The 23,709-nt window shown below is 32.5% G+C and overlaps 1 protein-coding gene across 1 annotated transcript; it reads left to right on the top strand.

The window, feature by feature from the left end:
* The first annotated feature begins 333 nt into the window (after positions 1-333).
* On the top strand, positions 334-23,108 carry LOC143043698 (uncharacterized). Its single transcript, XM_076215880.1, has 13 exons — positions 334-549; positions 1,737-1,896; positions 2,850-2,950; positions 4,194-4,319; positions 5,150-5,329; positions 6,323-6,438; positions 7,797-7,914; positions 8,336-8,344; positions 8,674-9,482; positions 10,113-10,193; positions 14,999-15,319; positions 15,909-16,013; positions 21,452-23,108. Exons 1-13 carry the CDS (start codon positions 474-476, stop codon positions 21,659-21,661), a joined length of 2,412 nt encoding a protein of 803 aa, XP_076071995.1. The 5' UTR covers positions 334-473; the 3' UTR covers positions 21,662-23,108.
* Positions 23,109-23,709: the final 601 nt, after the last annotated feature.

The following is a 23,709-nucleotide window of genomic DNA, read 5'->3' as shown; positions in this document are numbered from 1 at the left end:
AGTAATAAGCCTAAGCGTGCTTATTACCGTTAAGCACATGTGACTAATTGAATTTTAAAATAAACATGAATGTCCATCCTGTTTTCCCGATTGAAATTTAAAAAAAAACATTTAATAAGAAGTATGAATTCATTTATAAACAATTTGACATAATCCAGTAGCCTTAAACGTGATTGATATAATTTATAAATCCAAATTTAAAAGAACATTATTTAATACACTAATCTTAATGTCGATGAAATTTGTTCTATTTCCAAAAATCGGCTTAGTCTTTAAAAGTTTTAGACTTTGTCTTGGTAAAATTATTGTTTATGCATCCGTGACAATACTATTGCTAGGTAGATTAAAACAATGGCCGACACTATAACATAAAGTTAAATTTTATATAGAAAACATGAGAAAACGGTTAATTTCCATAAGATGATTAGGAAATATGGATGATCTTCTAGGGAAAGTGAAATTTCCAACATAAGATGATTTTGTGTCAACAGTCGTCCTTCTGGTTCATCTTTTTCATTCTTCTTCTTCTTCAGAATCATGACGTCATAGGTAAGTTGAATAATTTATATTGAAATTAATTATTTAGTATTTGTATTGCAAAACAAATGTACTGAAAGGTAAGAATATATGAGATATAAAAATGAGGAGGTAGGCCATGGTTCCTGAATCTATATTCCAGCATATCCATAAAATCATTTTGAGGGTTTCTTATCGTCGAGTTGCAAGATGCGAGTTAAGAAAGTCGAGTTGCGAGTTAGGAAAGTTGAGTTGCGAGTTAAGAAAGTCCCGAGTTGCGAGTTCAAAAAGTCGAGTTGCGAGTAAGGAAAGTCGAGTTGCGAGTTTTACTCCAACCTATCCCCTAGTTCCCACTCCTAACTTCCGCTACCCTCTTCGACTGGTCCGTCTTCCCGGCCCCTCATTCCTATGTTCCTTTGTACCTGTCAACCCTCATACATGTATATAATTGTTATTAATTGAGTTAATTATATATATATACAGTTAACCTTAAAGAGATGCATTGATATAAAAAGAAATCAGCGTCTTCGTTTAAGTTATGAACTATCTACACTTCTCTTGTCTGACTGAAGATCACCAACAGGCTTCAATCTACCTAATTGTTCAGATATATATTAATGGTTCGCCAAAATGGAAATGTTTAAACCAACAATGCATGTGACGGATTCATGATGGTCATACCCCTTTTTTTCTCGATCAATGCTCACGTGTTGGAAACGCCCCCGTTTAAACTTATGGGAGCTACCAATGTATTTTTAAGGGGAAGAGGTGGTTGCAGAGGGGCCATAATGAAAAATGTTGTCCTGTATTTTTTTAGTTATAATCTCAATCCTGCCTTTTTGTTCACTCTACTAAGTCCTGCCTTTTTTTTATTAGTTTATCATGACTTTTTTTTTTAAGTTTTTTTACATAGAATGGCATCCTCCTTTTTTTTTGCAAAGTTGCTCATTTCGCCCCTTTTTTTTTACTAAAAACTCCTATCCTGCCTATTTTTTTTAAATTTTATCCTAGCCCCCGCCCCCCCCCCCCCCCCCCCTAAAATCAAATAATAGTTTCCTTAGCTCGCATCTCATATGAAAACAATGAATGATTTATATAACTGGTTTGTGGCCAGAAATTCATTTTTTCAAGCTCACATGAGCGATACAGTAATAAAGAAACCCGATAGCTTTTACATTTCGTCTAGTTTCTTATTGGCATATATTTTTGTTCTATTTTAGATGGAGCTTGTCTGTTTCCTATGAATAGTGGAACATGGCATTCAACAGACAAAGGATCGCTTTCCATTACATCAACTATAATAATCGATTATCCAACTTCAACATTTGGTAGCCTTAGTTTTGAATGCTATACAAGTTCGGGAACTCAATATGTAGCAAGGTAACTAAAGCGTGGATTTGTTTTAGAATAAGGGAATAAACACAATACCTTCTCTATAGAAAAATATTACCAATGTTGACTTGTATGTATGCTTGTAATGTATCTCGTCACATAAATTTTCTATGATGCATTAAATTCAGTCCATTCTCCATAAAATCGCATCAAATATATGCTTCAATCAAACTAAAATGTGAAATACGCAGATACATGTGTTTTGCTTTTTAAAAATCCCCAATGTCACAGTGTACAGCAGAACTAGATTGTTTGGCGTATAACTGCGGAAAATATGTTTGGTGGAAAAAGTTCTGCTCACTTCCGAATTGCTTATTGCAAATACAGACTCGTTTTTGTTTTGTCTTATATTTTTATATTGTACTGTATATATTGGCGTTAATTGAGTGTATACAAGTGTTCAACATACCCTCTTCCCTATTTTTGGACAAGTAATATTGTCTTGAACTGAATTTAACTAAACTCTGTTGACTAGTATATACGGTAAAAATACCCAGAGACAATATAAAAGTTAGAAAGTGTGGTATGATTACATATAAACAACTCTCCACAAGAGACAGAATGACACAGAAATTAACATTTACAGGTCACCGTAAGGTCGTCAACGACAAGTTTGTTTTAAACTAAATTAGATCAAATTATGATGAACACATACCGATCCCGTCTTTTTTGTTCGCATTTATAAATCTATAAAAAAAGATTTAAAGTTGTTTGTTTATATGAATATCAGCACTTCGTTCTTTTCTTCAAAAGTCTATACAACAAAATATAGATAAAAGTAAGGAATTATCATTAAGAATTCCACAAAAACGGGAATGATCGCAGGGTCCCAAGAAGTTTGAGGTTGAGCTTTATTGCTCCACAACCAGTACTTTTTTTTTGGTCATCATGTACATTTTGTGTAAGTACACTAAAAGCTCATGTATATTTCTATGTTTTAGGTCAAGCACTTTTACGCGTTATGGAGTGGACGTTCGAGCATATATATGCTTTAAGCTAGTTAAAGTCACTACATTCCAATACTATTACTATGAAGATTCAGGTAGGTCGTTCTTGTTTTATTGTGAGAAAATTATCCCCTGTCAAAGGTTGCGGCGCCAGCAAACACCTTTAATCTAGTCTTATTCTGTTGCGCTCGCTAAAATGCATTTGAAACAAAATGTTCAAAACCTGGGAATATCATATTCCATCGATCAAATTAGCATATGGATTGATTATTTCTTTGAATAATAGTATTGCATCATTTTCTGATAGAGCCTTTGATTGAAATTTTTTTTTAAATCATTCGTTTTTATATATTACTTTTATATATGTTTTTCTTTACATGAATTGAAAATAACGAAGGAAGATTTGGAGTTCTCAAATAAGTGTTGTAAAAATGGTTTACTTTTACAAATTGCGACTTGGATGGAGAGTTGTCTTTGGCACTCATATCACGTCTTCTTATATCTATTATAAAAACCTGGCACGTATGCACATGCTTGTCCCAAGCTAAACAAACTTGTCAGAGGTTTATTAAGTCATTGTACACATACTCGTCCTGAAAATGCATGAACTATTTGCCACTGGACGTCGAACAAACAATTATCGTCCTCAACAAGTATTAAATATTTTGCACTGAACATCCAACAAACAACAACCGTCCTGAAAATGCATGAAATATCAGCCACTTGACGTCCAAAAACAACAATCGTCCTGAAAATGCATGAAATATCAGCCACTTGACGTCCAAAAACAACAATCGTCCTGAATAGGCACGAAATATTTTGTACTGGACGTTAATCAAATAACAATAAATCAAGGTGGTACCCAACACTTTAACGAAAATTAATTTGGCTCGTTTAATTTTCTTAAAATTTTGACAAAGTATTTACTTTGACCCTTTGACTAAAATATAAAAATTTCAAAAAATTTGAACCAACCGTTTTATCAGAAAAATTACACTGGTAATATAGTAGTTTGACGAACACTTATTTTGATCATTGAGACGCTTAATATTCCCTTACCAACACATCATAATCAAAACGTTTAGCTGATTTTACAGAGTTATCTCCCTGTAGTGTTGTGTACCACCTTAAGTATAACAGCTTGATGGAATGTATTGAAAACTATATTTTTGACGTAAAACATAGTCTAAATTCATATAACTTTCATAGGTATTTGGCTTATTTTTAATGTAAAATAGAAATACAATATAATATGGTGGTATTGCAAAGGATTGAATCGTTTTTCGTTGTCAAAGAAAAACATTATTTGTGTTAATTTTAAAATATCTGTATTTACAGTTGAAGAATCAACATTAAGCAACGAACGGATGAAGACAGTTGCAAACACAGCATCTGTGACGGTCGGTGACATCTGTGACAGAACGGTGTATGCATATGGTTCATATAACATTATGGTACAAGATGGTAAGTTATTCGGGTGATGAATAAACTTTGTAAGTTAGTGAGTGAGTAAACTTTAGGAGTTAGTGAATGAGTAAATGTTGTAAGTTAGTAAATGGGTAAATTTTGTGAGTTAGTGAGTTAATAGGGTTAATTGTGATTGGTGACTGACTGATTGGTAGGATGTCCTGGAAGACATACTAGTATTTACTGTATTTGACTATAAATGCCATTTCTATTAAGCGCAAGTCATCTTTAATGATTGATCTAATAGTAATTGCGCCCCTGAATTTTTTATCACTCATATACAAAATTTTAAAGCTGGCAGACTTTCATCTTGCATTTTAATTTAATAGAAGTTGATATATACAATTCATATACATCAAATATCTTTCAACATTTCTACATATTTTAGTCAAAATGTAGCTAAGTGATTCAAATTGTCGTTGAAGCAACAAACTAATTAGAAAAAGACCAAATAACAGTAGAATTTTACAACATAAAACAAATTGATAAGGTGTTTCAAATGTGTGTTGTGATATATTTGCTGTATAAACAGAGTGCATAGTTAGACCACATTTTTACATTATCTGTACCTTTTTTGGTTACAGCCTTCTCCTTTAAAGAAAATAAAAATCAGGGTGATAAGGATCGTTTTGTTAAGACACTCTGATTGACCCTTTTTTAACCTGTACATGTACGTTATTGAATACTCTAATATATATCTAAATGCCTTTTGTCTCATGTCTCAATGTTTCATTGAAGTTTGTCCTACATCTCTTCTTAATGGGAATGAAAATATAATAAAAGAAATGCATATTAATAATTTAGAAATTTTTCATTATATGTTTTAGGATACGCATCTGAAGCAGCTTCGACCTGTTCCAGTGTTATCCAGGGTGACTGGTCATACAACTTTACTGATAGTTCAGGGAATTCGGCGTGTAACTTCGATTCCTCTGTTGACATATGTACAGATAAAAGTGCTCTAGCTTTTAACTACACACAATGTCCACAAAATATGATGTATTCAGGTAAGACTAGTAATCAAATAAATCTGTTAATTCAAGTGAGAGGTTTAGTTACAAATGTAGCTATAAAACCAGGTTTGATCCGCCATTTTCTTAATAAGAAAATGCCTGTACGTACCAAGTCAAGAATATGACAGTTGTTGTCTATTCGTTTGATGTGTTTGAGCTTTCGATTTTGCAATTTCATTAGGGACTTTCAGTTTTGAATTTTCAACGGCTTTCGTTTTTTTGGGGTTTTTTTTTTTGTGATTTTACCTTTTTTATTGAGTATGAAATTCATTTTTTTTTTTTTTTTTTTAATTTTTGTAATTTTTTATATTTTGGTAAAAGGGTCAAAGTAAATACTTTGTCAAACTTTTAAGAAAATTAAACGAGCCAAATTAATTTTAGTTAAAGTGTTGGGTACCACCTTAGACAAGGATGTATAAAAACGTGAAAATTTAAGAAACTAAAAAACAAAAGGGACGTTAAAATATCCAAATCAATCTAAGGTATGCTTTGCCCGTGGTAGTTGACTGAGCTTTCGTTTTTAATATTTTTATAGTATGTAAAAAAAGGTATTCTATAATACTTCATTACATAATCCTTTAATTTGAAAAGAGTATTCAATAAACGTTTTAATTGACCATACTACATGTTGCTTCCTTTAAAAAAAATGAGGGGGGGGTGTGGTATTCGGAGGCCTTGTGGTCTAATAAGATCATATAAGGTAGTGAGTTCGAACCCCGAATACATGTATGTATGGTGCTTTCGATACCGATCATAATTCATTGGGATTGCCAGGTTTTCTTCTGTCGAAGTTCGGTTGTTCTCTCTGTGCACTCCGGTCTCCATAAAAAATAAAAACGTATCGCCGCAATAGTGTGGAAAGTTGTGATAAACAACGCCAATCATCCAATCCTTTCAAATCAAATTATGGCTGTTATATTATGTTTTGTTGATACTATTGTTTTCTAATATAATAACAATGAATATACATATGTAACATTTTTATAGCTCAAGGAGACCTATATTGTTTATATTCATCCTCTGGAAACTCCATGACATATCAACATGTACTTAATCTGGACACAACAACGGACGAATCTACCACCTACAGAATATCATGTTTGGTAAGATTAGATTTCACTCTGTTTAATGAATCATAGGCGGATCCAGGGAGGGCTGGGGGCGCCCCCCCCCCCCTTTCGTGAGAAAAAATTGGTTGATTATATAGGGAATCACAGAGGCATTACTGGAGCCCCCTTTTTTTAGGTCAGTCAGTGGGCCCCCTTTTAGAAAAAGTTCTGGATCCGCCAATGTGAATCAATTGGCTGTTTTAGAATTTTTATTAATATGTTTTGAAAAATGAAATTTCAACCAATAATTCTGGTGCACACAGTTGACAATGAAATTACACGTGATCCTGTTCAATCAATCATCATGTATTAGTGTACACTTTTGTAAATTTACCTTTTAAGAAAGCAATTTCAATAATTTGAAAATTATTCACTCCAAGATAAAGAAATAGTTATCAAAGGTACCAGGATTTTAATTTAGTACGCCAGACGCGCGTTTTGTCTACATAAGACTCATCAGTGACGCTCATATCAAAATATTTATAAAGCCAAACAAGTACAAAGTTGAAGAGCATTGAGGATCCCAAATTCCAAAAAGTTGTGCAAATACGGCTTAGGTAATCTATGCCTGGGATAAGAAACCCCTTAGTTTTTCAAAGAATTTAAGGTTTTGTAAACAAGAAATTTATAAAAATGACCACATTATTGAAATTCATATCAACCCAGAAGTGTCGACTACTGGGCTGGTGATACCCTCGGAGACGAAACGTCCACCAGCAGTGGCATCAACCCAGATATTTTGTTGAAAATAGAACTACGGTTACTTTTAAATACTTAGTTTTAGATCACCCTACGGAATGCATATTAATATAGTAAAGTTTTCAGTATTTTGTATTCTTTGTTTCTCAACTATATACTATATACAAACTTATCGGGGCCTTTTATAGCTGACTATGCGGTATGAGCTTTGCTCATTGTTGAAGGCCGTACGGTGACCTATAGTTGTTAATGTCTGTGTCATTTTGGTCTTTTGTGGATAGTTGTCTCATTAACAATCATACCACATCTTCTTTTTTATATTGTACTCAACTACTGGAGATTATTTTATTTTAAAGATGTACATGTATACTTAGTTACAATAGCATCAGAACAACAGATAGTGTATATAGCAATGTGTACTGTGTCTGAGATGGAACACTTTGTGGGTTACAGTCATCTCCTTGCTCGTGCATTCAAAACATTTCGGAAACACGTTGAAAAAAATACAAATCTGAATATTAAACTTACAATTTTAAAATAAATGATTTAATCATGATAGGGGATTATTTAACTCTCAGTTTTCTGGAACACCATTCTCTCGTACTCAATAGCATCTCCAATCGCCACTGGGTTTTTGTTCTTTTTCTTTCTAGGTGATGTCAACTGATGGGAATTCACGATACATGACACAGTATCCTAATAACTGTTATGATGGACAGACATCAAAATCTGTGTCATCTCCAGGTGCTACGATAGAATTTTCACTGAAAAGTAAGCGTTGATCTATAACGTAACAAAACTGGCTCAAGCCGAACATTCTAAATACCTCACAGTTAAGATTTCTAACGGAGCTCAACTACCAAACTTTCAAAGAAAGAAGTCAAGACTTGATAAATATCAAACCTGAATGGGAATATAACTCATAGGAATTCTAGCAAACCATGAATTGTAGATTGAATATTTTACAGTCGAAATATGCATTAGGTGGAGAAAAGTTGAAACCGTTAATAATATTGCTTTTTAGGCAATAACGCAAAGTTTAACGAAATATTAAGTTCAATATGATATAAATTACTTGAGACATTAAAAGTACAAAATTTAATTAAATTGAATGTTAAACCTACATGTGTTTAAAAAAAATACCTATAAAACAATATAATATATTCTATATATTTCTTGTTTATCTTTTCAGGTAGCTGTCGTAAGTGTAATATATTCAAATGTAGTTGCTTTTAAAATGTAAGCAAACTGTCCCCTTGCAGTAAGTAATTATTCCACAGAAAATAATCTTAACCATGTCGAATACAGCTATACACAACTTTTATTTTCAATTTATCTGCTATTTTGTTTGATTTTTGTAAAGAAAATACAGTCAAGTACAATTCTGAAGAGTTCTAATATGGCTATTTGCTTGAAAGCATTTTCTTTTTTGTTTTCGTTTTGTTAAGAGTGGATGTTGTTGAGTTTGTAAAATGTACGTGAAAACAAAAAATAATTGCACTCTCTCTTTATCTCTTTTCGTTTAATCAGCTTACACAGAGGCAGAAAATTATACGGCGGCAATAGCACTTGGGGTAATCGTACCTTTGATATTGATAATAATCATTGCTGTAGTTGGCTATAAACTTTATCAGAACTATAAATATTACCAAGAAAACAAAGAGGTTGACACACCAAAGCCAGATCCAAAATACGCAAATGGCGAAATCCGTAATAAACGTATGTGCAAAAGTAACGGTGTTATGATTGATGAAAAAGCATTGATTAATGATACACCACGAAGTGTTGAAATTATTGTAGAGGATAGAAATCGACCTGATTCCACACTAACAACTGGTTCACTTCTGTCTGCAGGAATTAGGCGCGAGTCTTCGATACTTCTCGATATTAACCCGTCAACTCGGGGTACGATGGTTGCCGAGTCTCTTCCGGAAGTTACCGAACCAGTCGATTACTCATCTGAATATTCAGACTCCGATGATGATGACCAGGGTAGTGACAATTTTTTGCAATTGCAATCGACTGGTGACTTTCTGGATGGTAAGAGAGACGAAGGTACTCAAACACCAAGTATTCCTCAAATAGTACTGGACAGTATAAGTCATGGTGGAGACTTTCAACCGGATCTTATATCACCTATTGCCGTTCCGCCTTCGATGACTACTATACCAGAGCACCAGACTGATGCAACTCAAACAGAGCAAGGAGGAACAAATAAGAAGAAAAAGAAACGGGTCAAGAGAACCAAGAGTGCATCTTCTTCTAGAAGAGTGAGCTCAGCTTCGAAACGCCGACCTGGGAGCAGCATTAAAAGAAAGGGAACTTCAAAGCAAAAACCGGTAAATATATAATTTCATATTTTTAATAACGTTTTCGTTTATGTCGTTTCAACTAAACTATTACTAATGTTGTACTGTTTATATTATGCATTTTAATTGTTTCGTTTTTCGTTATCAGTTTGCCTTTCACTACAAATGTTTGTCACACGAAAACAGCAATTCCTCTGTAAATTTTAGAATTTTTTGAATAAATTGTGCAACTTGTGCGTGCTGTGTTTCATATTTTGCGAACATCATAGATACATGCATATTATAGAAACAATTATGTGTATTTTGGATGATAATGAAATAATTAGAATATAAAAGTCGATTGGTCGCATAAACGACAATCTCTTTTTCTTAACATTGTTAGCTGTCTTTTGGCAGTTTGCATCGAGTTCCTTGTGGTTTCAATCCTGAGCAAAAAAAAAACATACTGTTTTAGGGGGCTCCAGAACAGTTTTCAGTGAACTCAATATTTCTTTTCACGTGTTGCAATATAGTCCTATAACTAAGAAACCACGAACATTGTACAAGATTATCCGATATACCTCTCGTGTCGTAAAATGGAAATCAAATTAAATATATATTGATGAATTCGAACCACGTAGGCTGGATAAAGAAGTAAAACCCTGCAATTTTATTTTCTAGGATCGATATGGTAATACTGACGATAAATTAGTCTTTGGTACCCGGATAAATATTTTGAGGATCCGCCCTAAATCATTCAGGGTAGGTCACGCACTTACTCTACTAACAAGCAATGTGGGTCCTTTATTAATATTGTAACATTCTTTTTTTTTTTATTTATCGAAAAAGAATGACTTTTGTACGGTGGCAGAATGCGGCCATGAAAGAAAAAAAAATTATGTTGTTCCCTCAAGATACTATGTCGTTCCCTCAAGATACTATGTCGTTCCCACAAGATAGTTATCTCGTTCCCTCAAGATACTATGTCGTTCCCTCAAGATAGTTATCTCGTTCCCTCAAGATACTATGTCGTTCCCTCAAGATAGTTATCTCGTTCCCTCAAGATAATTATCTCGTTCCCTCAAGATACTATGTCGTTCCCTCAAGATGTTATGTTGTTCCCTCAAGATACTATGTCGTTCCCTCAAAATGCTATGTCGTTCCCACAAGATAGTTATCTCGTTCCCTCAAGATACTATGTCGTTCCCTCAAGATAGTTATCTCGTTCCCTCAAGATAGTTATCTCGTTCCCTCAAGATACTATGTCGTTTCCTGAAGATAATTATCTCGTTCCCTCAAGATACTATGTCGTGCCCTCAAGATGTTATGTTGTTCCCTCAAGATACTATGTCGTTCCCTCAAGATGATATGTCGTACCCACAAGATAGTTATCTCGTTCCCTCAAGATACTATGTCGTTCCCTCAAGATAGTTATCTCGTTCCCTCAAGATAGTTATCTCGTTCCCTCAAGATACTATGTCGTTCCCTCAAGATAGTTATCTCGTTCCCTCAACATAGCAATACAATTATATTGATTTATTCTTTATTTTCAACTTCGAAACGGTGGAGTAAAGACGTGGAGTTACTTCCAATTCACTTTTTAATCAAATGCGGAACAATGCAAGAACGAGAAATTTAGACCACCGACACGAAACACGGAAAATAAATAAGGGGAAATACGAAGCACGCACATCGAACCAAACACGAGAAAACGAGAAATAAAACACCAAATCACGAAAACACGTAAAATGAAAAGGTCGAAAACGTTGCACGAAAATAACCCTTTACCACCCTCTTAGAAAATAAAATTAGAAATGAGCCACAAAATGTTTTATCATCTCCTATTCCTGGATTTCTAATACATTAACCTAACTGTTTGTGTTGTACATGTGCATATGTATGTAATCAGTATCTTCCTTAGATTTAATTTTCAAATGTTAAAAGGGTGAAAAACAATTCCTTTTCTGTGTATCCATGGCAACATTCTGCATTTATTTACCATAAAATATTGCAAAAAGGGGGTAAACATGCATGTCACATATCCCCCCCCCCAAAAAAAAAATTTGGATCAAACTAGAATTCCAATGCCTTTGAATGATACCTTTTTAGAAAGTTTTCATAAATCTTCCTATGATCAAATAAAAAATGGGTGTCTTTCGCCTAATTTTTTCGAAAAATCTAATCACAAAGTTCGTGCGACAAAAAGTTGGAAAAAAACATTACAAAAATTGCCGGACCAATGTATGGTATGGACATACAAATACGGACTGTCATACAGAAAACAGCCTATATTACATACATTATATGATCTTGATGTTCATATAAACCCAATACGAAGGCTATTTTAATACTCAGCTATCCAAAAATGAATTTTATTGCACACTAGCTCTTATATTTGAAAAATCCTCAGGGGCCAAAATGCGAAACTACACATCTAACTGTGGAGTGCTACTTTTACTGGGACTCCGGGATCGGGTGTTTTTAAGCTCGGGATTTCGGGATTGACCCTTTCGGATCCGGGAATTCTTTTTTTCGGATTACGGGACGTCGGGATTTACTTTATTTAAATTCGGGATTTCGAGAGTTCGTGTTTTTAAGCCCGGGATTTCTGGATCAGGACCCCTCCTATCCCCTCTCAGTTATTCTCTTTAAATACAGAATTATTATATCATTATTATTATGCAAATATTCTACTTTTGGGATCTGGCCACGTTTACAGTTCCGCTTCGAAGGGCGAAATGAATCATATATCAATACAATTTTAAAATCTTGAGGGAACGAGATAACTATCTTGAGAGAACAACATAGTATCTTGAGGGAACGACATAGCATCTTGAGGGAACAACATAACATCTTGAGGGAACGAGATAACTATCTTGAGGGAACAACATAACATCTTGAGGGAACGACATAGTATCTTGAGGGAACGAGATAACTATCTTGAGGGAACGACATAGTATCTTGAGGGAACGAGATAACTATCTTGTGGGAACAACATAGCATCTTGAGGGAACGACATAGTATCTTGAGGGAACAACATAATTTTTTTTTCTTTCATGGCAGCATTCTGCCACCGTACTTTTGTGTCCACAATACCCTGACAGATGCCCTAATCGTAATATCATGTTCTGTGTTTAGTGGACCATGAAATTTGGATCAAAACTCCAAGTTGACATTAAAAGGAGAAAGGTCATAACATAGGACACATGTGAACTAAGTTTCAAGTTGATAGGACTTCAACTTTATCAAAAACTACCTTGACCAAAATATTTAACCTGAATTTTACTTTTGTTTCCTTTATATGTTTCGAAGTTCAGTATGCCGTCCATGTTCTTTGAATGAGACTAAATACACCTTTTTGTTAAAGAGCCAACTGAAGCGGGTATGGGAATTTCTCGCTGTGTTGAAGACCCATTGCTGGCCTCGGGTTGTTTTCTTTTCTTTGGTCGTGTTATTGTCTCTTTGACATATTCACTGTTTCCTTTCTCCATTTTATTCGATTTCATATTTTTTGGTCCTCAATGCTCTTCAACGTTCCTGCTTTAAGTGTATTTGATCGTTTTAACTGTTTTATTCAAGCGTCACTGATGAGCTATTATTTGTTGACGAAATGTGCTTCTAGCGTACAAAGTTTAAATCCCGGTGGAACTAAAGTTGAAAGGCCTATTTTAGACAAGTTCGTTTTTTTTACTCTTCTCTTTCTGTGATTAATTACAGTACTTTGTCCCTTGGCCCACTTCACGAAAGTAAATAACTTCGAAGGCGTTACGTGGTGTTTAGTTCAAATGTAATCCCTTTTCCTCATAAGTTAATTCTTTAACATTCTTAATCTTCAAAATATATTTGTAATCTTGTTAAATTGGCATTAGATGTTAAATCAGTGCAAGTAGTAGAAATCTATAGAATGTACGATTTATAGATAAATAAATTATAGCCAAAGAAACCACAATCCATCTGATCATCTGGATAAAACAACAACAAAATATTGTAAAAAAAAACTACATTTAATAAAAAAAAAAAAAACAGAATAATTTTACATGCCGCTCACAATGTACGAACCTTTGTTCGTTACATGTTTTATGAGGTTCTTGTTGGTGCAGTCTTAGATTACTTGTGATGTTTTGATGGTTTCTGTGTGCATTGTCGCTTTTCTCCCTTTTGATCATATTTTTGTCTTTCATTCGACTTATGTTGTCGATAATATTTTAACATCTTCTTAAAATAAATTTAACAATATATATAGTTTCCACTGAATGATACAACAACAATTTGACCAAAACAAAAACGTTCTATTCATTGCAATTATTATATATGGCCCAAAAAGTAGAGTAATAAAATAGAAAATCTTATTCATCAAATTGGCGTTTACTATCGAAGAATTTGATTTCCGGTTATCTCTTTTTCATGGCGACCTTAAAAAAAGCCACAGCACAAAAACAATTACTCATGCTGAAAACTACGAAATTAAGTCAACTAATACTTCGATAGAATAAGTTTACCCACCTACCTAATCTTTCGTCGTAATTAATCCCAAACTCCGTGTATTTAATTCCACAGTAATACACAAGATTTAAAAGTTATGTCATTATCCCCCTCCTTTTTCTAGCTTATTTAACATCATTAGCAACATTGCATTTGTTTAGTAAAAATTTCTAAAACGGTAAAGACATGAAATGCAATATCTCACACTATGGAATTCCTTCTCTTTTTGGGTTGTACGGTAAGATTTATTTGTTTACTTATTTTGTTTTACGTTTTTTTTTTATCGATTCAATTTACATCTAGAATGTCAATGTCAAAATGGTCAGTAAAATTTGATTTTTTCTTTCTTTCGTTCTTTATTTCTTTTGTTCTTTTTTTATTTATTTCTTCCTTCCTTTCTTTATTTATGACAATGTAGAGATTTTAGTTAGAAATTTTCGACATTTTTCAGTAAGAAAAGTTCTAAATCTTTCAAGCACAGTAAAAGAAATAATCGACTCACTCATATACATGTATCCATGATATATAGTTGGAATATGAAAAAAATCCAGATACTAATGATTGTTCAAATGTTAAACTTTCCTGATTGAACAGTCCTCATGGCAAGCAAGCTATATAAAAATTAGGAGATGCCACTTTTCTTATTTCAAATGAGACAACTATACACCAAAGTTAAGGTGGTACCCAACACTTTCGCTAAAATTAATTTGGCTCGTTTAATTTTCATAAAATTTTGTCAAAGTAAAAACAAAAATATAAAAATTTAAAAAAAAATTTAACCAACCGTTTTGTCAGAAAAATTACACTGGTTATATAGCAGTTTGACAAACACCAATTTTGATCATTGAGAAGCTTTATATTCCTTTAACAACACAACGTAATTAAAACGTTTAGCTGACTTTACAGAGTTATCTCCCTGTAGTGTTAGGTACCACCTTAAATGAGTGTATGCAATTATATGTCACCGTACGGCCTTCCACAATGAGAAAAAAACCCACACCGCATAGTTGTAAAGTTGTCTTAATATTTTATTATATAATATTATCTTCGTTTCTATTAATTCTTTGTATTTTGTGTTTCACCAGAAAAAGAAGCAGGTTAATCCACTAATAACTGATGAAGATAGTCCAATTGATCCCAGTTTAAATGACCTAGATACGAGTACAAATGATCAAATCATTGTACATTCAAAAGATGAAAACATTACTACAGAAACTGGGGAGGAAAAAGAAATAGACGACAACACAACAGATGATACATTGAATTCAAATCCAAGCAAGTCTAACTTAAAACGAAACGAAAGTATGCTGAGGGAGAAAATATATAGACATACCAATAGGGATATCCCGTCTTCCAAAAGGAAAAAGAAACAACCAAAACTTAGACATCCTCTGGAACAAAAGAAGGTACGAGGGTTGTACATAAACGAAATATCTATATGCGTTTTATAGTAAAAACATCTATGTGCTATCAATTTACTTGTTACATATAAAAATTAGGAGTTGCGGTATGATTGCAAATGTGAAAACTATCCACTAAATTTCAAATGAAGTGTATGTAAGCAATTAGCAAAGGCAACCGTATTGCCTTCATTAATGAGAAGATGCCCCGACATAAAAACAATTTGAACATTGATATTGAGAAAACTATCGAACTAATTCATAACAATTCAATCTATGAAAATCAATTACGACCAACGAAAAAGTCACATGAACCAAAGATTACCACTGAAAAGTCCCTGACTTTGGACAGTTATATAAAGACTATGGTCTGGTTGGAACATGTTTTGTTAGCTCTCATGTTAGTCAAAGAATGAAAATCAACAACTGCAGATGCGAGGATATGTAAATATGAAAGCCAGCTTAAACTATGGATCCATATCTTGCGATTCATTGACGACGGGAATGTCATAGTGCGAGCGGGGTATGGTACTTTATGAACATTGTTTTGTTATGTAGTAAAATGTAACCGCTGACTTACTTTTTTTTTAAACAGGGAGACCAAGAACCTCTGTCCGACTCTTGGTTTAAACATAGAAGCACTTCTGTACCTAGAACGCACAATAACTCAGATAGAAAAGAGGAAACTGATGGTGAAGGGGTGAGTTTAAAGCAATCGGACATACCAGTCCTTTTTATATAGAGAACAGAAATAAACACATATTTTTCTTGTGTATTACGGTTGTCATGGTTGTTGAGTACATGTAATAAGAAGTTACATACTAGAGGTCTGTTTTTAAGGGAGAGTTTTTATTTTAAGAACAACCAATGGATATAAAAAAAATACTCACTTTCAAAGCAATAAAGGTTTGCTCAGTGAATATTTTAATTAGAAAATTAATATAAATAGCAATTAAAAGACTAATTGTTAAAAGTTGGGACACACATAAAATATTATGCCTCCGTGTGTACCAACGATTTTCAAGTAGAAGTGTACCCCTTAAACAGCTTTTATTGTGATGTTATAAAGAGGTGTTCCAACTCATCATTGATTCAAACAAATAGTAGAAAAACAAGAAATACTAACATTTTTTAGTAAAATAAATGCATAGATCTGAAGCACAGAGTGTAATTTGTTATACTACTGCAATACCAAGTCATTGATTTTAATTTTTAGGACTCTGAGTTTGAAAGTATAATTTGGAATAGGTGAGACTTGCACTGCATTTGACACGATATATATTTCAAACGACATAGATAAATCAACATTCAGAACCTTTTTCGAATTGCATATATTATAAAGTGTTTCTAATAGGCAACAATTCGGACAGCTTTTGAAAATATAAAAATTATACATGTCTGTATTTTGCTTACTTGTAACACTACAACCTCTTGGAAGAGCAAAACAAACACACCGTCTGACCGAACAAACATCTTACTAACAATATACAGGATACAGCCCATACGACTAACAGTACACACCTTCAGCCTAACAGTTAAAAACTCTCTGCCTATTTTAACGATACTACAACTACTATACAGTGGGGGAAAACTGACCTGTCTCATCATTTCTTATTAATAAGTATAATTTTGTTAAAAAATAGAGTCTGTGTCATTGTTGTATATATCGTGTCAAATGATGTTTTGCACAGAGAGCTTCACCATTTCCAAATTAATTGTTTAAATTGTTTATTAAATAGTCACTGATTTTGTGAATACATGCAAGACTCTGTATTGTGATAGTTAACTGAATAACCGAAATTCACAATATTTAACACGAAAGTTCAAGGTGTTTTTTTTCACCATCCACAAAAATTAAGATGGCTAGTTTATAAATGTATTTTAGCAAAATGCTTCCATTTTACTTTTTAAAAAATCACAATTTTCAATAGAGGGTTGAAGTGACTAACTTTTTCGATGGTTAAGATATTTCAAGAATCAAAAACCAAACAATCGCTTCATAACAAAACGTCTTCAGTTCTTTGCAACGGTTGTGTTGCTGAACACTATGAGAAGTAATGTATCTTTTCCAAATAGAATATTATTCAGTCAATACACTTTTATCGAATTAAGGGTTTGAAGTAAAAAAAATCAAATGACTATAACTATATGATTTTTGAACATCAACGCAAATTGGGTTTTTTTCTTTTTTTTTTTTTAATAATCTTGTCATTTATGAAGTCGTTTTTTTCTTGTGATTCGTCAATTTTGACAACTGCCATAATTGCATATCATGTAACCAGTTCCTTTCACTTCGTTACGAATGAATACCATAATGAATTCTACAATAAGTGATTGAAATTATTTCTATTCGAACGTCTCTTTTTAAAAACCCTTTAATTTGCAGCTACAAAAATTGACATTGCTCAATCATAGGAGTTGTTCACTGTCACTGTTTTTTGTCTCTCTTTCAGTTCTAATCATGCACTTTTCACATAACACATGTAGAAATCGCAATCTTCGATTTGAGTTCACTCTAATTTGTAGTGATTAATTTAACAAAAAACTTCTTTTCACTAAATGCCTTATTCCATTATTTCAACTTATTTAGAATACAGATAATATTTTTAAAATGACTGTAAATAGTTTGATTAAAAAAACAAGAAATTGTATTTCATTTGGCAATCAGTTTTTTTTTTGTAAGCCTTTAAACATTAAAAAATATATCATAAAAATCAAAATCAAAAGCAGTTTAATCAGTCTTCAACATTTTTTTCATAATTCTTTGATGATCATTAAGTTTAACAATATTCAAATACCTCTTGATTCTTCGGTAAAACAATTACGCATATAACATCAAACTTTATACATAAAGGTCTGATAGACTGCAAGCGTCTGCTCCATTTGACACTAGAGGATTGTTTTCTGGAAGGTAGGTTGTGGTACGTAATCTTTTGTGTTCAAAAGAACAAGATTTCCATAGCGAAACTGTGTTTTCGAATAGTTCTGCATAAGATAAGGATATATACTGTATGATTCTGTATAGCCAACCCTGTCCATAAAAACTTAAAGGGAGAAAACAGTCAATCGTACGGCAGAATGATTTTAATATACAGGAGCATTGATGAATGGACGATTAAATAAAACTGACACTTTATTGTGTACGTCTGATGGCTATTCTGGATTCAACTTCATTGAAAACATTCATACATCTGATGAGTTAAGCCTTTTTCAACTGATTTTTATAGTTCGTTCTTATTTTGTACTGTTATACCACTGTCCCAGGTTAGGGGAGGGTTGGGATCCCGCCACATTATTTATGTATGTGCCTGTCCAAAGTCAGGAGCCAGTAATTCAGTGGTTGTCGTTTGTTTATGTGTAACATATTTGTTTTTCGGTCATTTTTTTTTTTTTTTTTTTACATAAATAAGGCCGTTAGTTTTCTCGTTTGAATTGTTTTACATTGTCTTATCGGGGCCTTTTATAGCTGACTATGCGGTATGGGCTTTGCTTATTGTTGAAAGCCGTACGGTGACCTACAGTTGTTAATGTCTGTGTCATTTTGGTCTTTTGTGGATAGTTGTCTCATTGGCAATCATACCGCATCTTCTTTTTTTATATAGCCGAAAATACGGTATGGGTTTCTCATCGTTGAAGACCGTACGGTTGACTATGATTGCTTACATCCACTTCATTTTAACTTTGGTGGATAGCTGTCTCATTTTGAAATAATACTTAATCTCCTTAGTTTTAACATAAACACGTGAAAGCCGATGATGTATAAATACTTAGATACGTCAGGAGCTTAATTTATTAGATAGACCAAGAAATTGTATAGTTAGACTTACTATACAAATCCTTGGAAAGACTATATCATATACTAACGATGCATGCAACAAGGATGTGATTGAATCAGTACGCTTGTTTCAGCTACTAGTCAGACCTATATATGACATTTGTTCTGTATGTATAATCTGCTTGATATTCTTTTGATATAGTCTGTATATATATATATATTCACATCTGATTTACTATTTGCTTTAAAATTTACAATCTAAGACACCTGTTTTTTTTTTATAAAATTCTCAGATTGGTAATTTTTTTCTTGAACAAATCAGCAGATAGAAATTATCAAAAATTTATATATTTAGAAGCATAGTACATGTATATACAGTCAACCCAGCTCAAGAGACCACCTGTATTGAACAAAAACCTGTGTTATTAAACAATTAATTTTAGATACCTCTGTAGTATACTTCATATAAATTGAATCTGTATTAAAAGTCGCCCTGTCTCAATAGACCACTTTTTGCTCTCCCTTAAGTGGTCTCTTTAAACAGGTTTCACTGTATATATATGCATATTTTTCTCAGCATATCATCTAGTTATTTGATATTGGAGCCGTCCACAGAAGCGATTTATTTTTAATGAGCGATGGATAATATAATTTAAATTGGGTTATCTCCAGTTTGATAGAAAATAAAATCGCAATAAAAAGTAACTGCAATGTAAACCATAATATATATATATAAACTATATGTGGGTCTGAATGGGGTTTACAGAATACAGAATAATTGGCTAAAATGCAAAATACAAGGCAAAATTACGGAATAGACATAAAAGCAGAGAGAGAAAAGAGAGAGAGTGTTCTAAATTTAATATCATTGAATAAAGAAATGAAAGACCATCTAAATTATGTTGTATACAAGATAGGTCATATAAGGAAAATAGTATGTTGCTTTTCTATATGTTCTGAATGAGAACAAAAAATAATATATTCTTATAATAGCATTATTTTCTGTATAATTTTTTCTCATTTATTTTTTTATATAATTTAGTGTTCAGAATAAAAAAAAACCTATGGAAAACTATTTTTTTTCTTTGTGCATATACATGTATCTCACCAAGATAGTACATTTTACTAATAGCTTAAAATAAAAAATATATGTTTAAATAGTATACCGAAAAAAATATGTAAAAGACATTTCTAAAACTATAAAATGTGTATTCTTCAATATAATCCCTATTATAAAGTTTGACCTGTATATCAACAATCAGAATGTGACTGTACTACATGTACATGTGCTTGTACCGTATTACTGTACTTAATCCACTTAATTTCTCACAATGTTTTAATGCCTTTAGCTTATTTAAAAGTATTTAATATGGAGAAAGGCTATACGGGTCATTGTTAAATTGAACGATTAAAATTGAAAAATTATTTTGAAAAAATAGCAATTAAAAAATTTGAAAATATATAACGGAGTTTTATTTGATATATACTAAAGGTTTGTAAACCTTGTAACAGTCGACATCATATTTGATATAGGGAAGCATGATATTATGTCTTTGCTATGGATGTAGACTCGGGGGATGGGGAGGGTATAACCATTTATGATCTAACTATCCTGTAGGAAATATACTGATTTTTTTTTTTTGTAAATGAAGAGTGTCCCTAGAGGGAGGGGTATACTGCTTAACGTTTGTCCGTCCAAGATAACAATATCTAGATTAATGGATTATTTTCAATTCAAGTTCAAAAAACTTTTCTGTGTAATATTTTATATATTTAGTTTTTATTTGAGCTTTACCAGGTGGAAATACCTATGCAGGTGTATAACGTATTGTTTCGAATGGTGACCAAATGATATGATAGTCTTCCTTACATGAAACTTATTAAATAGATTAAGTTTTTTAAATCCAGTGGCACTATATTTCCTTCATTTTTAAAACGAGAATAAATCACCAAACAACAGGGTGGGACGTTTGATTGTCACTGGATGATGAGGTTATTTTAGATAGAAGATATTGTCTATTTTTACAGGCCTCGCACGGACCCTTCTTATAGCTACCCTTCTTATAGAAGCTGAATAAGATCTATCACGCAGAGAGTGTGGTACTCTCCCCTCATGAGTCACCCGATTTAATTTCCTCATTCCATACTGCATATTCTAAAAAAAAAAAAAGCTTGCTATATACATGTTTTCTAGGCCGAATCCAGGATTTTTGGAAGTGGGCGTAATTCTATAAAACGGTTTCTCAACCAAAAAATATTGGACTATTTTATGTTAAAAAAAAAAATCATAAAAATCGTCAAAAACATGATATAATCACTTTTGACGATCCGTTTATGTGTATTAGTCATATATTCTTTTTCAGCAAGTATCACCTGAAGTAGATGATCACGGGAACCTATTACCGCAAAGTGATAATGACTCCTTAGAACAAAAACGACCCTCAACGCAGCAAAAACCATTCATGAAGCCTCAAGCAGAGACAACGGAGGAAGTGTTCGAAAAGATTAAATCTATGTGGCAATTTGGAAATAAGTGGCTTGGAAATACGTATATTGCTCATAGTCCGAAATAATTTGTGCATGTATTTAGGAACTGAAGACTTGTGAGTTGCATCATCCATTAAGGATACATTTTTGTATTTCATGTCATTCTGACAGTTTTTTATTGACATCTTTGTTTTTTCTATCTTCATTTTTAAACGCGTTTGGTTTTGTCACTAATTGTAAATTGTGTTGCCATTTGAAATTCATTTTTAACTTGCTTATCGGACATACCAATTTCTATGAGTGATCGTTCTTTTTCATTTGTACTTATTCTACCTAACTGAACTATGTCAGTTCAGTCTTCTTTCACTGCAAGTGAACGAGTTTGTATTACAATAGGCATTATTCGTCTAATTCAAACATAATTGCGTGCTATAATATACTTTTGTTTTTATTCATTTCATGTTTTACTTGTAATACTTTAGTTGAACCGGACTTGAAGTAAAAAATAAAAATTCAAAAAGTATAGGTATTCTCATTTGTCAATATCACTGTCAAGTGGCACAATAGCATCATTATTATGAAAACGCTAATCTTTAAGTAATTCCTTATAAGATCATGTTTTGGATAACATGGTAAAATTGATCAATGGTTTTTTTTTTTTTTTTTTGGTTTTCTTTTTGTTATAATTCATTTTATCTTAGTCTTATAATATGCTATGGTACCAATACGAATGTTATTTATAAATAAGTTATTGTAAACAGCTTGTTTTCAATTCTGAAGAGAACAATTAGATTCAGTGCTCACAAAAAAAAAACATTGAGTAAGCTTCCAAATGTATATTATAAATATTTAATCAATATATGTTGTGCATATAACCGGAGAACTATAACTGGATTATGTTGAAAATTGACTGCGTTAATAAGTTCATAGCTTTTATTAAAGAAACTGATACAATGTAGCAATATCTAAAATGCAGTTTTAATGCTCTTTTATGTATAGTCTGCATGTCATGTCGATCCAAAATGCTATAAATTGTCTACTTAGACAATGGAATTAAAGTATTTTTTGAACTTATGAATTTTATCTGAATGCATGAAACAAGGTAAAAGTTATTTCATAAATAAAATATAGACATATGCATCTTTTAATGAATTACAAAGTATATCAGATTAGACTTGATTTCAAAGCACTTTTTTTTAAATTACTTTTAAATGGGTATGAATATAACGTTACATTGTATAAAGTTGGTGCGTCCGAAGAGCTTTTCTGATTTACCTTCATCGGGAACGCTCACACCCAAGTCGTTGAGAGACAGGTGTATATTGAGGAACTGTACAATGTATAACGAATAGGAATCTGAACATTATTGTGAAATCCATTTACCTTCAACCTAACGGACTTGGTGTTCAAATATCCGAATGACGGAAGTGTTATGGAGCTTCGTTGGGAGTAATCCGCTATTTATATTTACAAATTAAAGTGGTAATTGTCCGTATTTAATTTATTAGTTTTAAATAAAAACATAAAGATCTATGAATCTTATTTTTCTATTAATTGGATCTTTATTTATTTCGCAAGAAGCTCTCACTGCATGTAGAAAAATGAATATTAAATTATTATTGTAATATGTTCTTCTATTTTTAGATCAATCTGTAATACATTTTGTACATGTAAAATGACAGACAAACAATTCTCTGTATATGATGGTTAGATTATTATCTTAATAATGTTAAGAAAACACAAAGAAATAAAATTACTCTGTCTTTGTCTTTATGTTGTTTGTGATAAACAATGTATATATGTATGTACTGCTCTAAATACCAGGCTGAAGCTAGCGAACAACAGCCAGCGAACAATAAGCCAGCGAACAATAAGGCAATATATCGAGAAACCAAAAAAAATAATCAGACAGCAACGGCCGTTAAATAAAAAAATATTCAAAAAGGCAGAAAATCAGTCCAAATATTGCAATTTCAACGCAATCTTGAAATGGTTTTTATACCATTCATTGATTAAACAAATCACATCTATTTTAAGGCTAATATTCAGTACCACAGTAAATCTGCATCTTTCAACGGATTATTTGAAGCATGCAAATCAAATATTTTAAAGATTCAGAAGATGTATTTGCAAA

The sequence above is a fragment of the Mytilus galloprovincialis genome, chromosome 8, assembly GCF_965363235.1.
Source record: "Mytilus galloprovincialis chromosome 8, xbMytGall1.hap1.1, whole genome shotgun sequence".
Classification (NCBI taxonomy): domain Eukaryota; kingdom Metazoa; phylum Mollusca; class Bivalvia; order Mytilida; family Mytilidae; genus Mytilus; species Mytilus galloprovincialis.
Note: the sequence above shows the minus strand (reverse complement) of the source record. Positions and strands in the feature narration are given on the sequence as shown.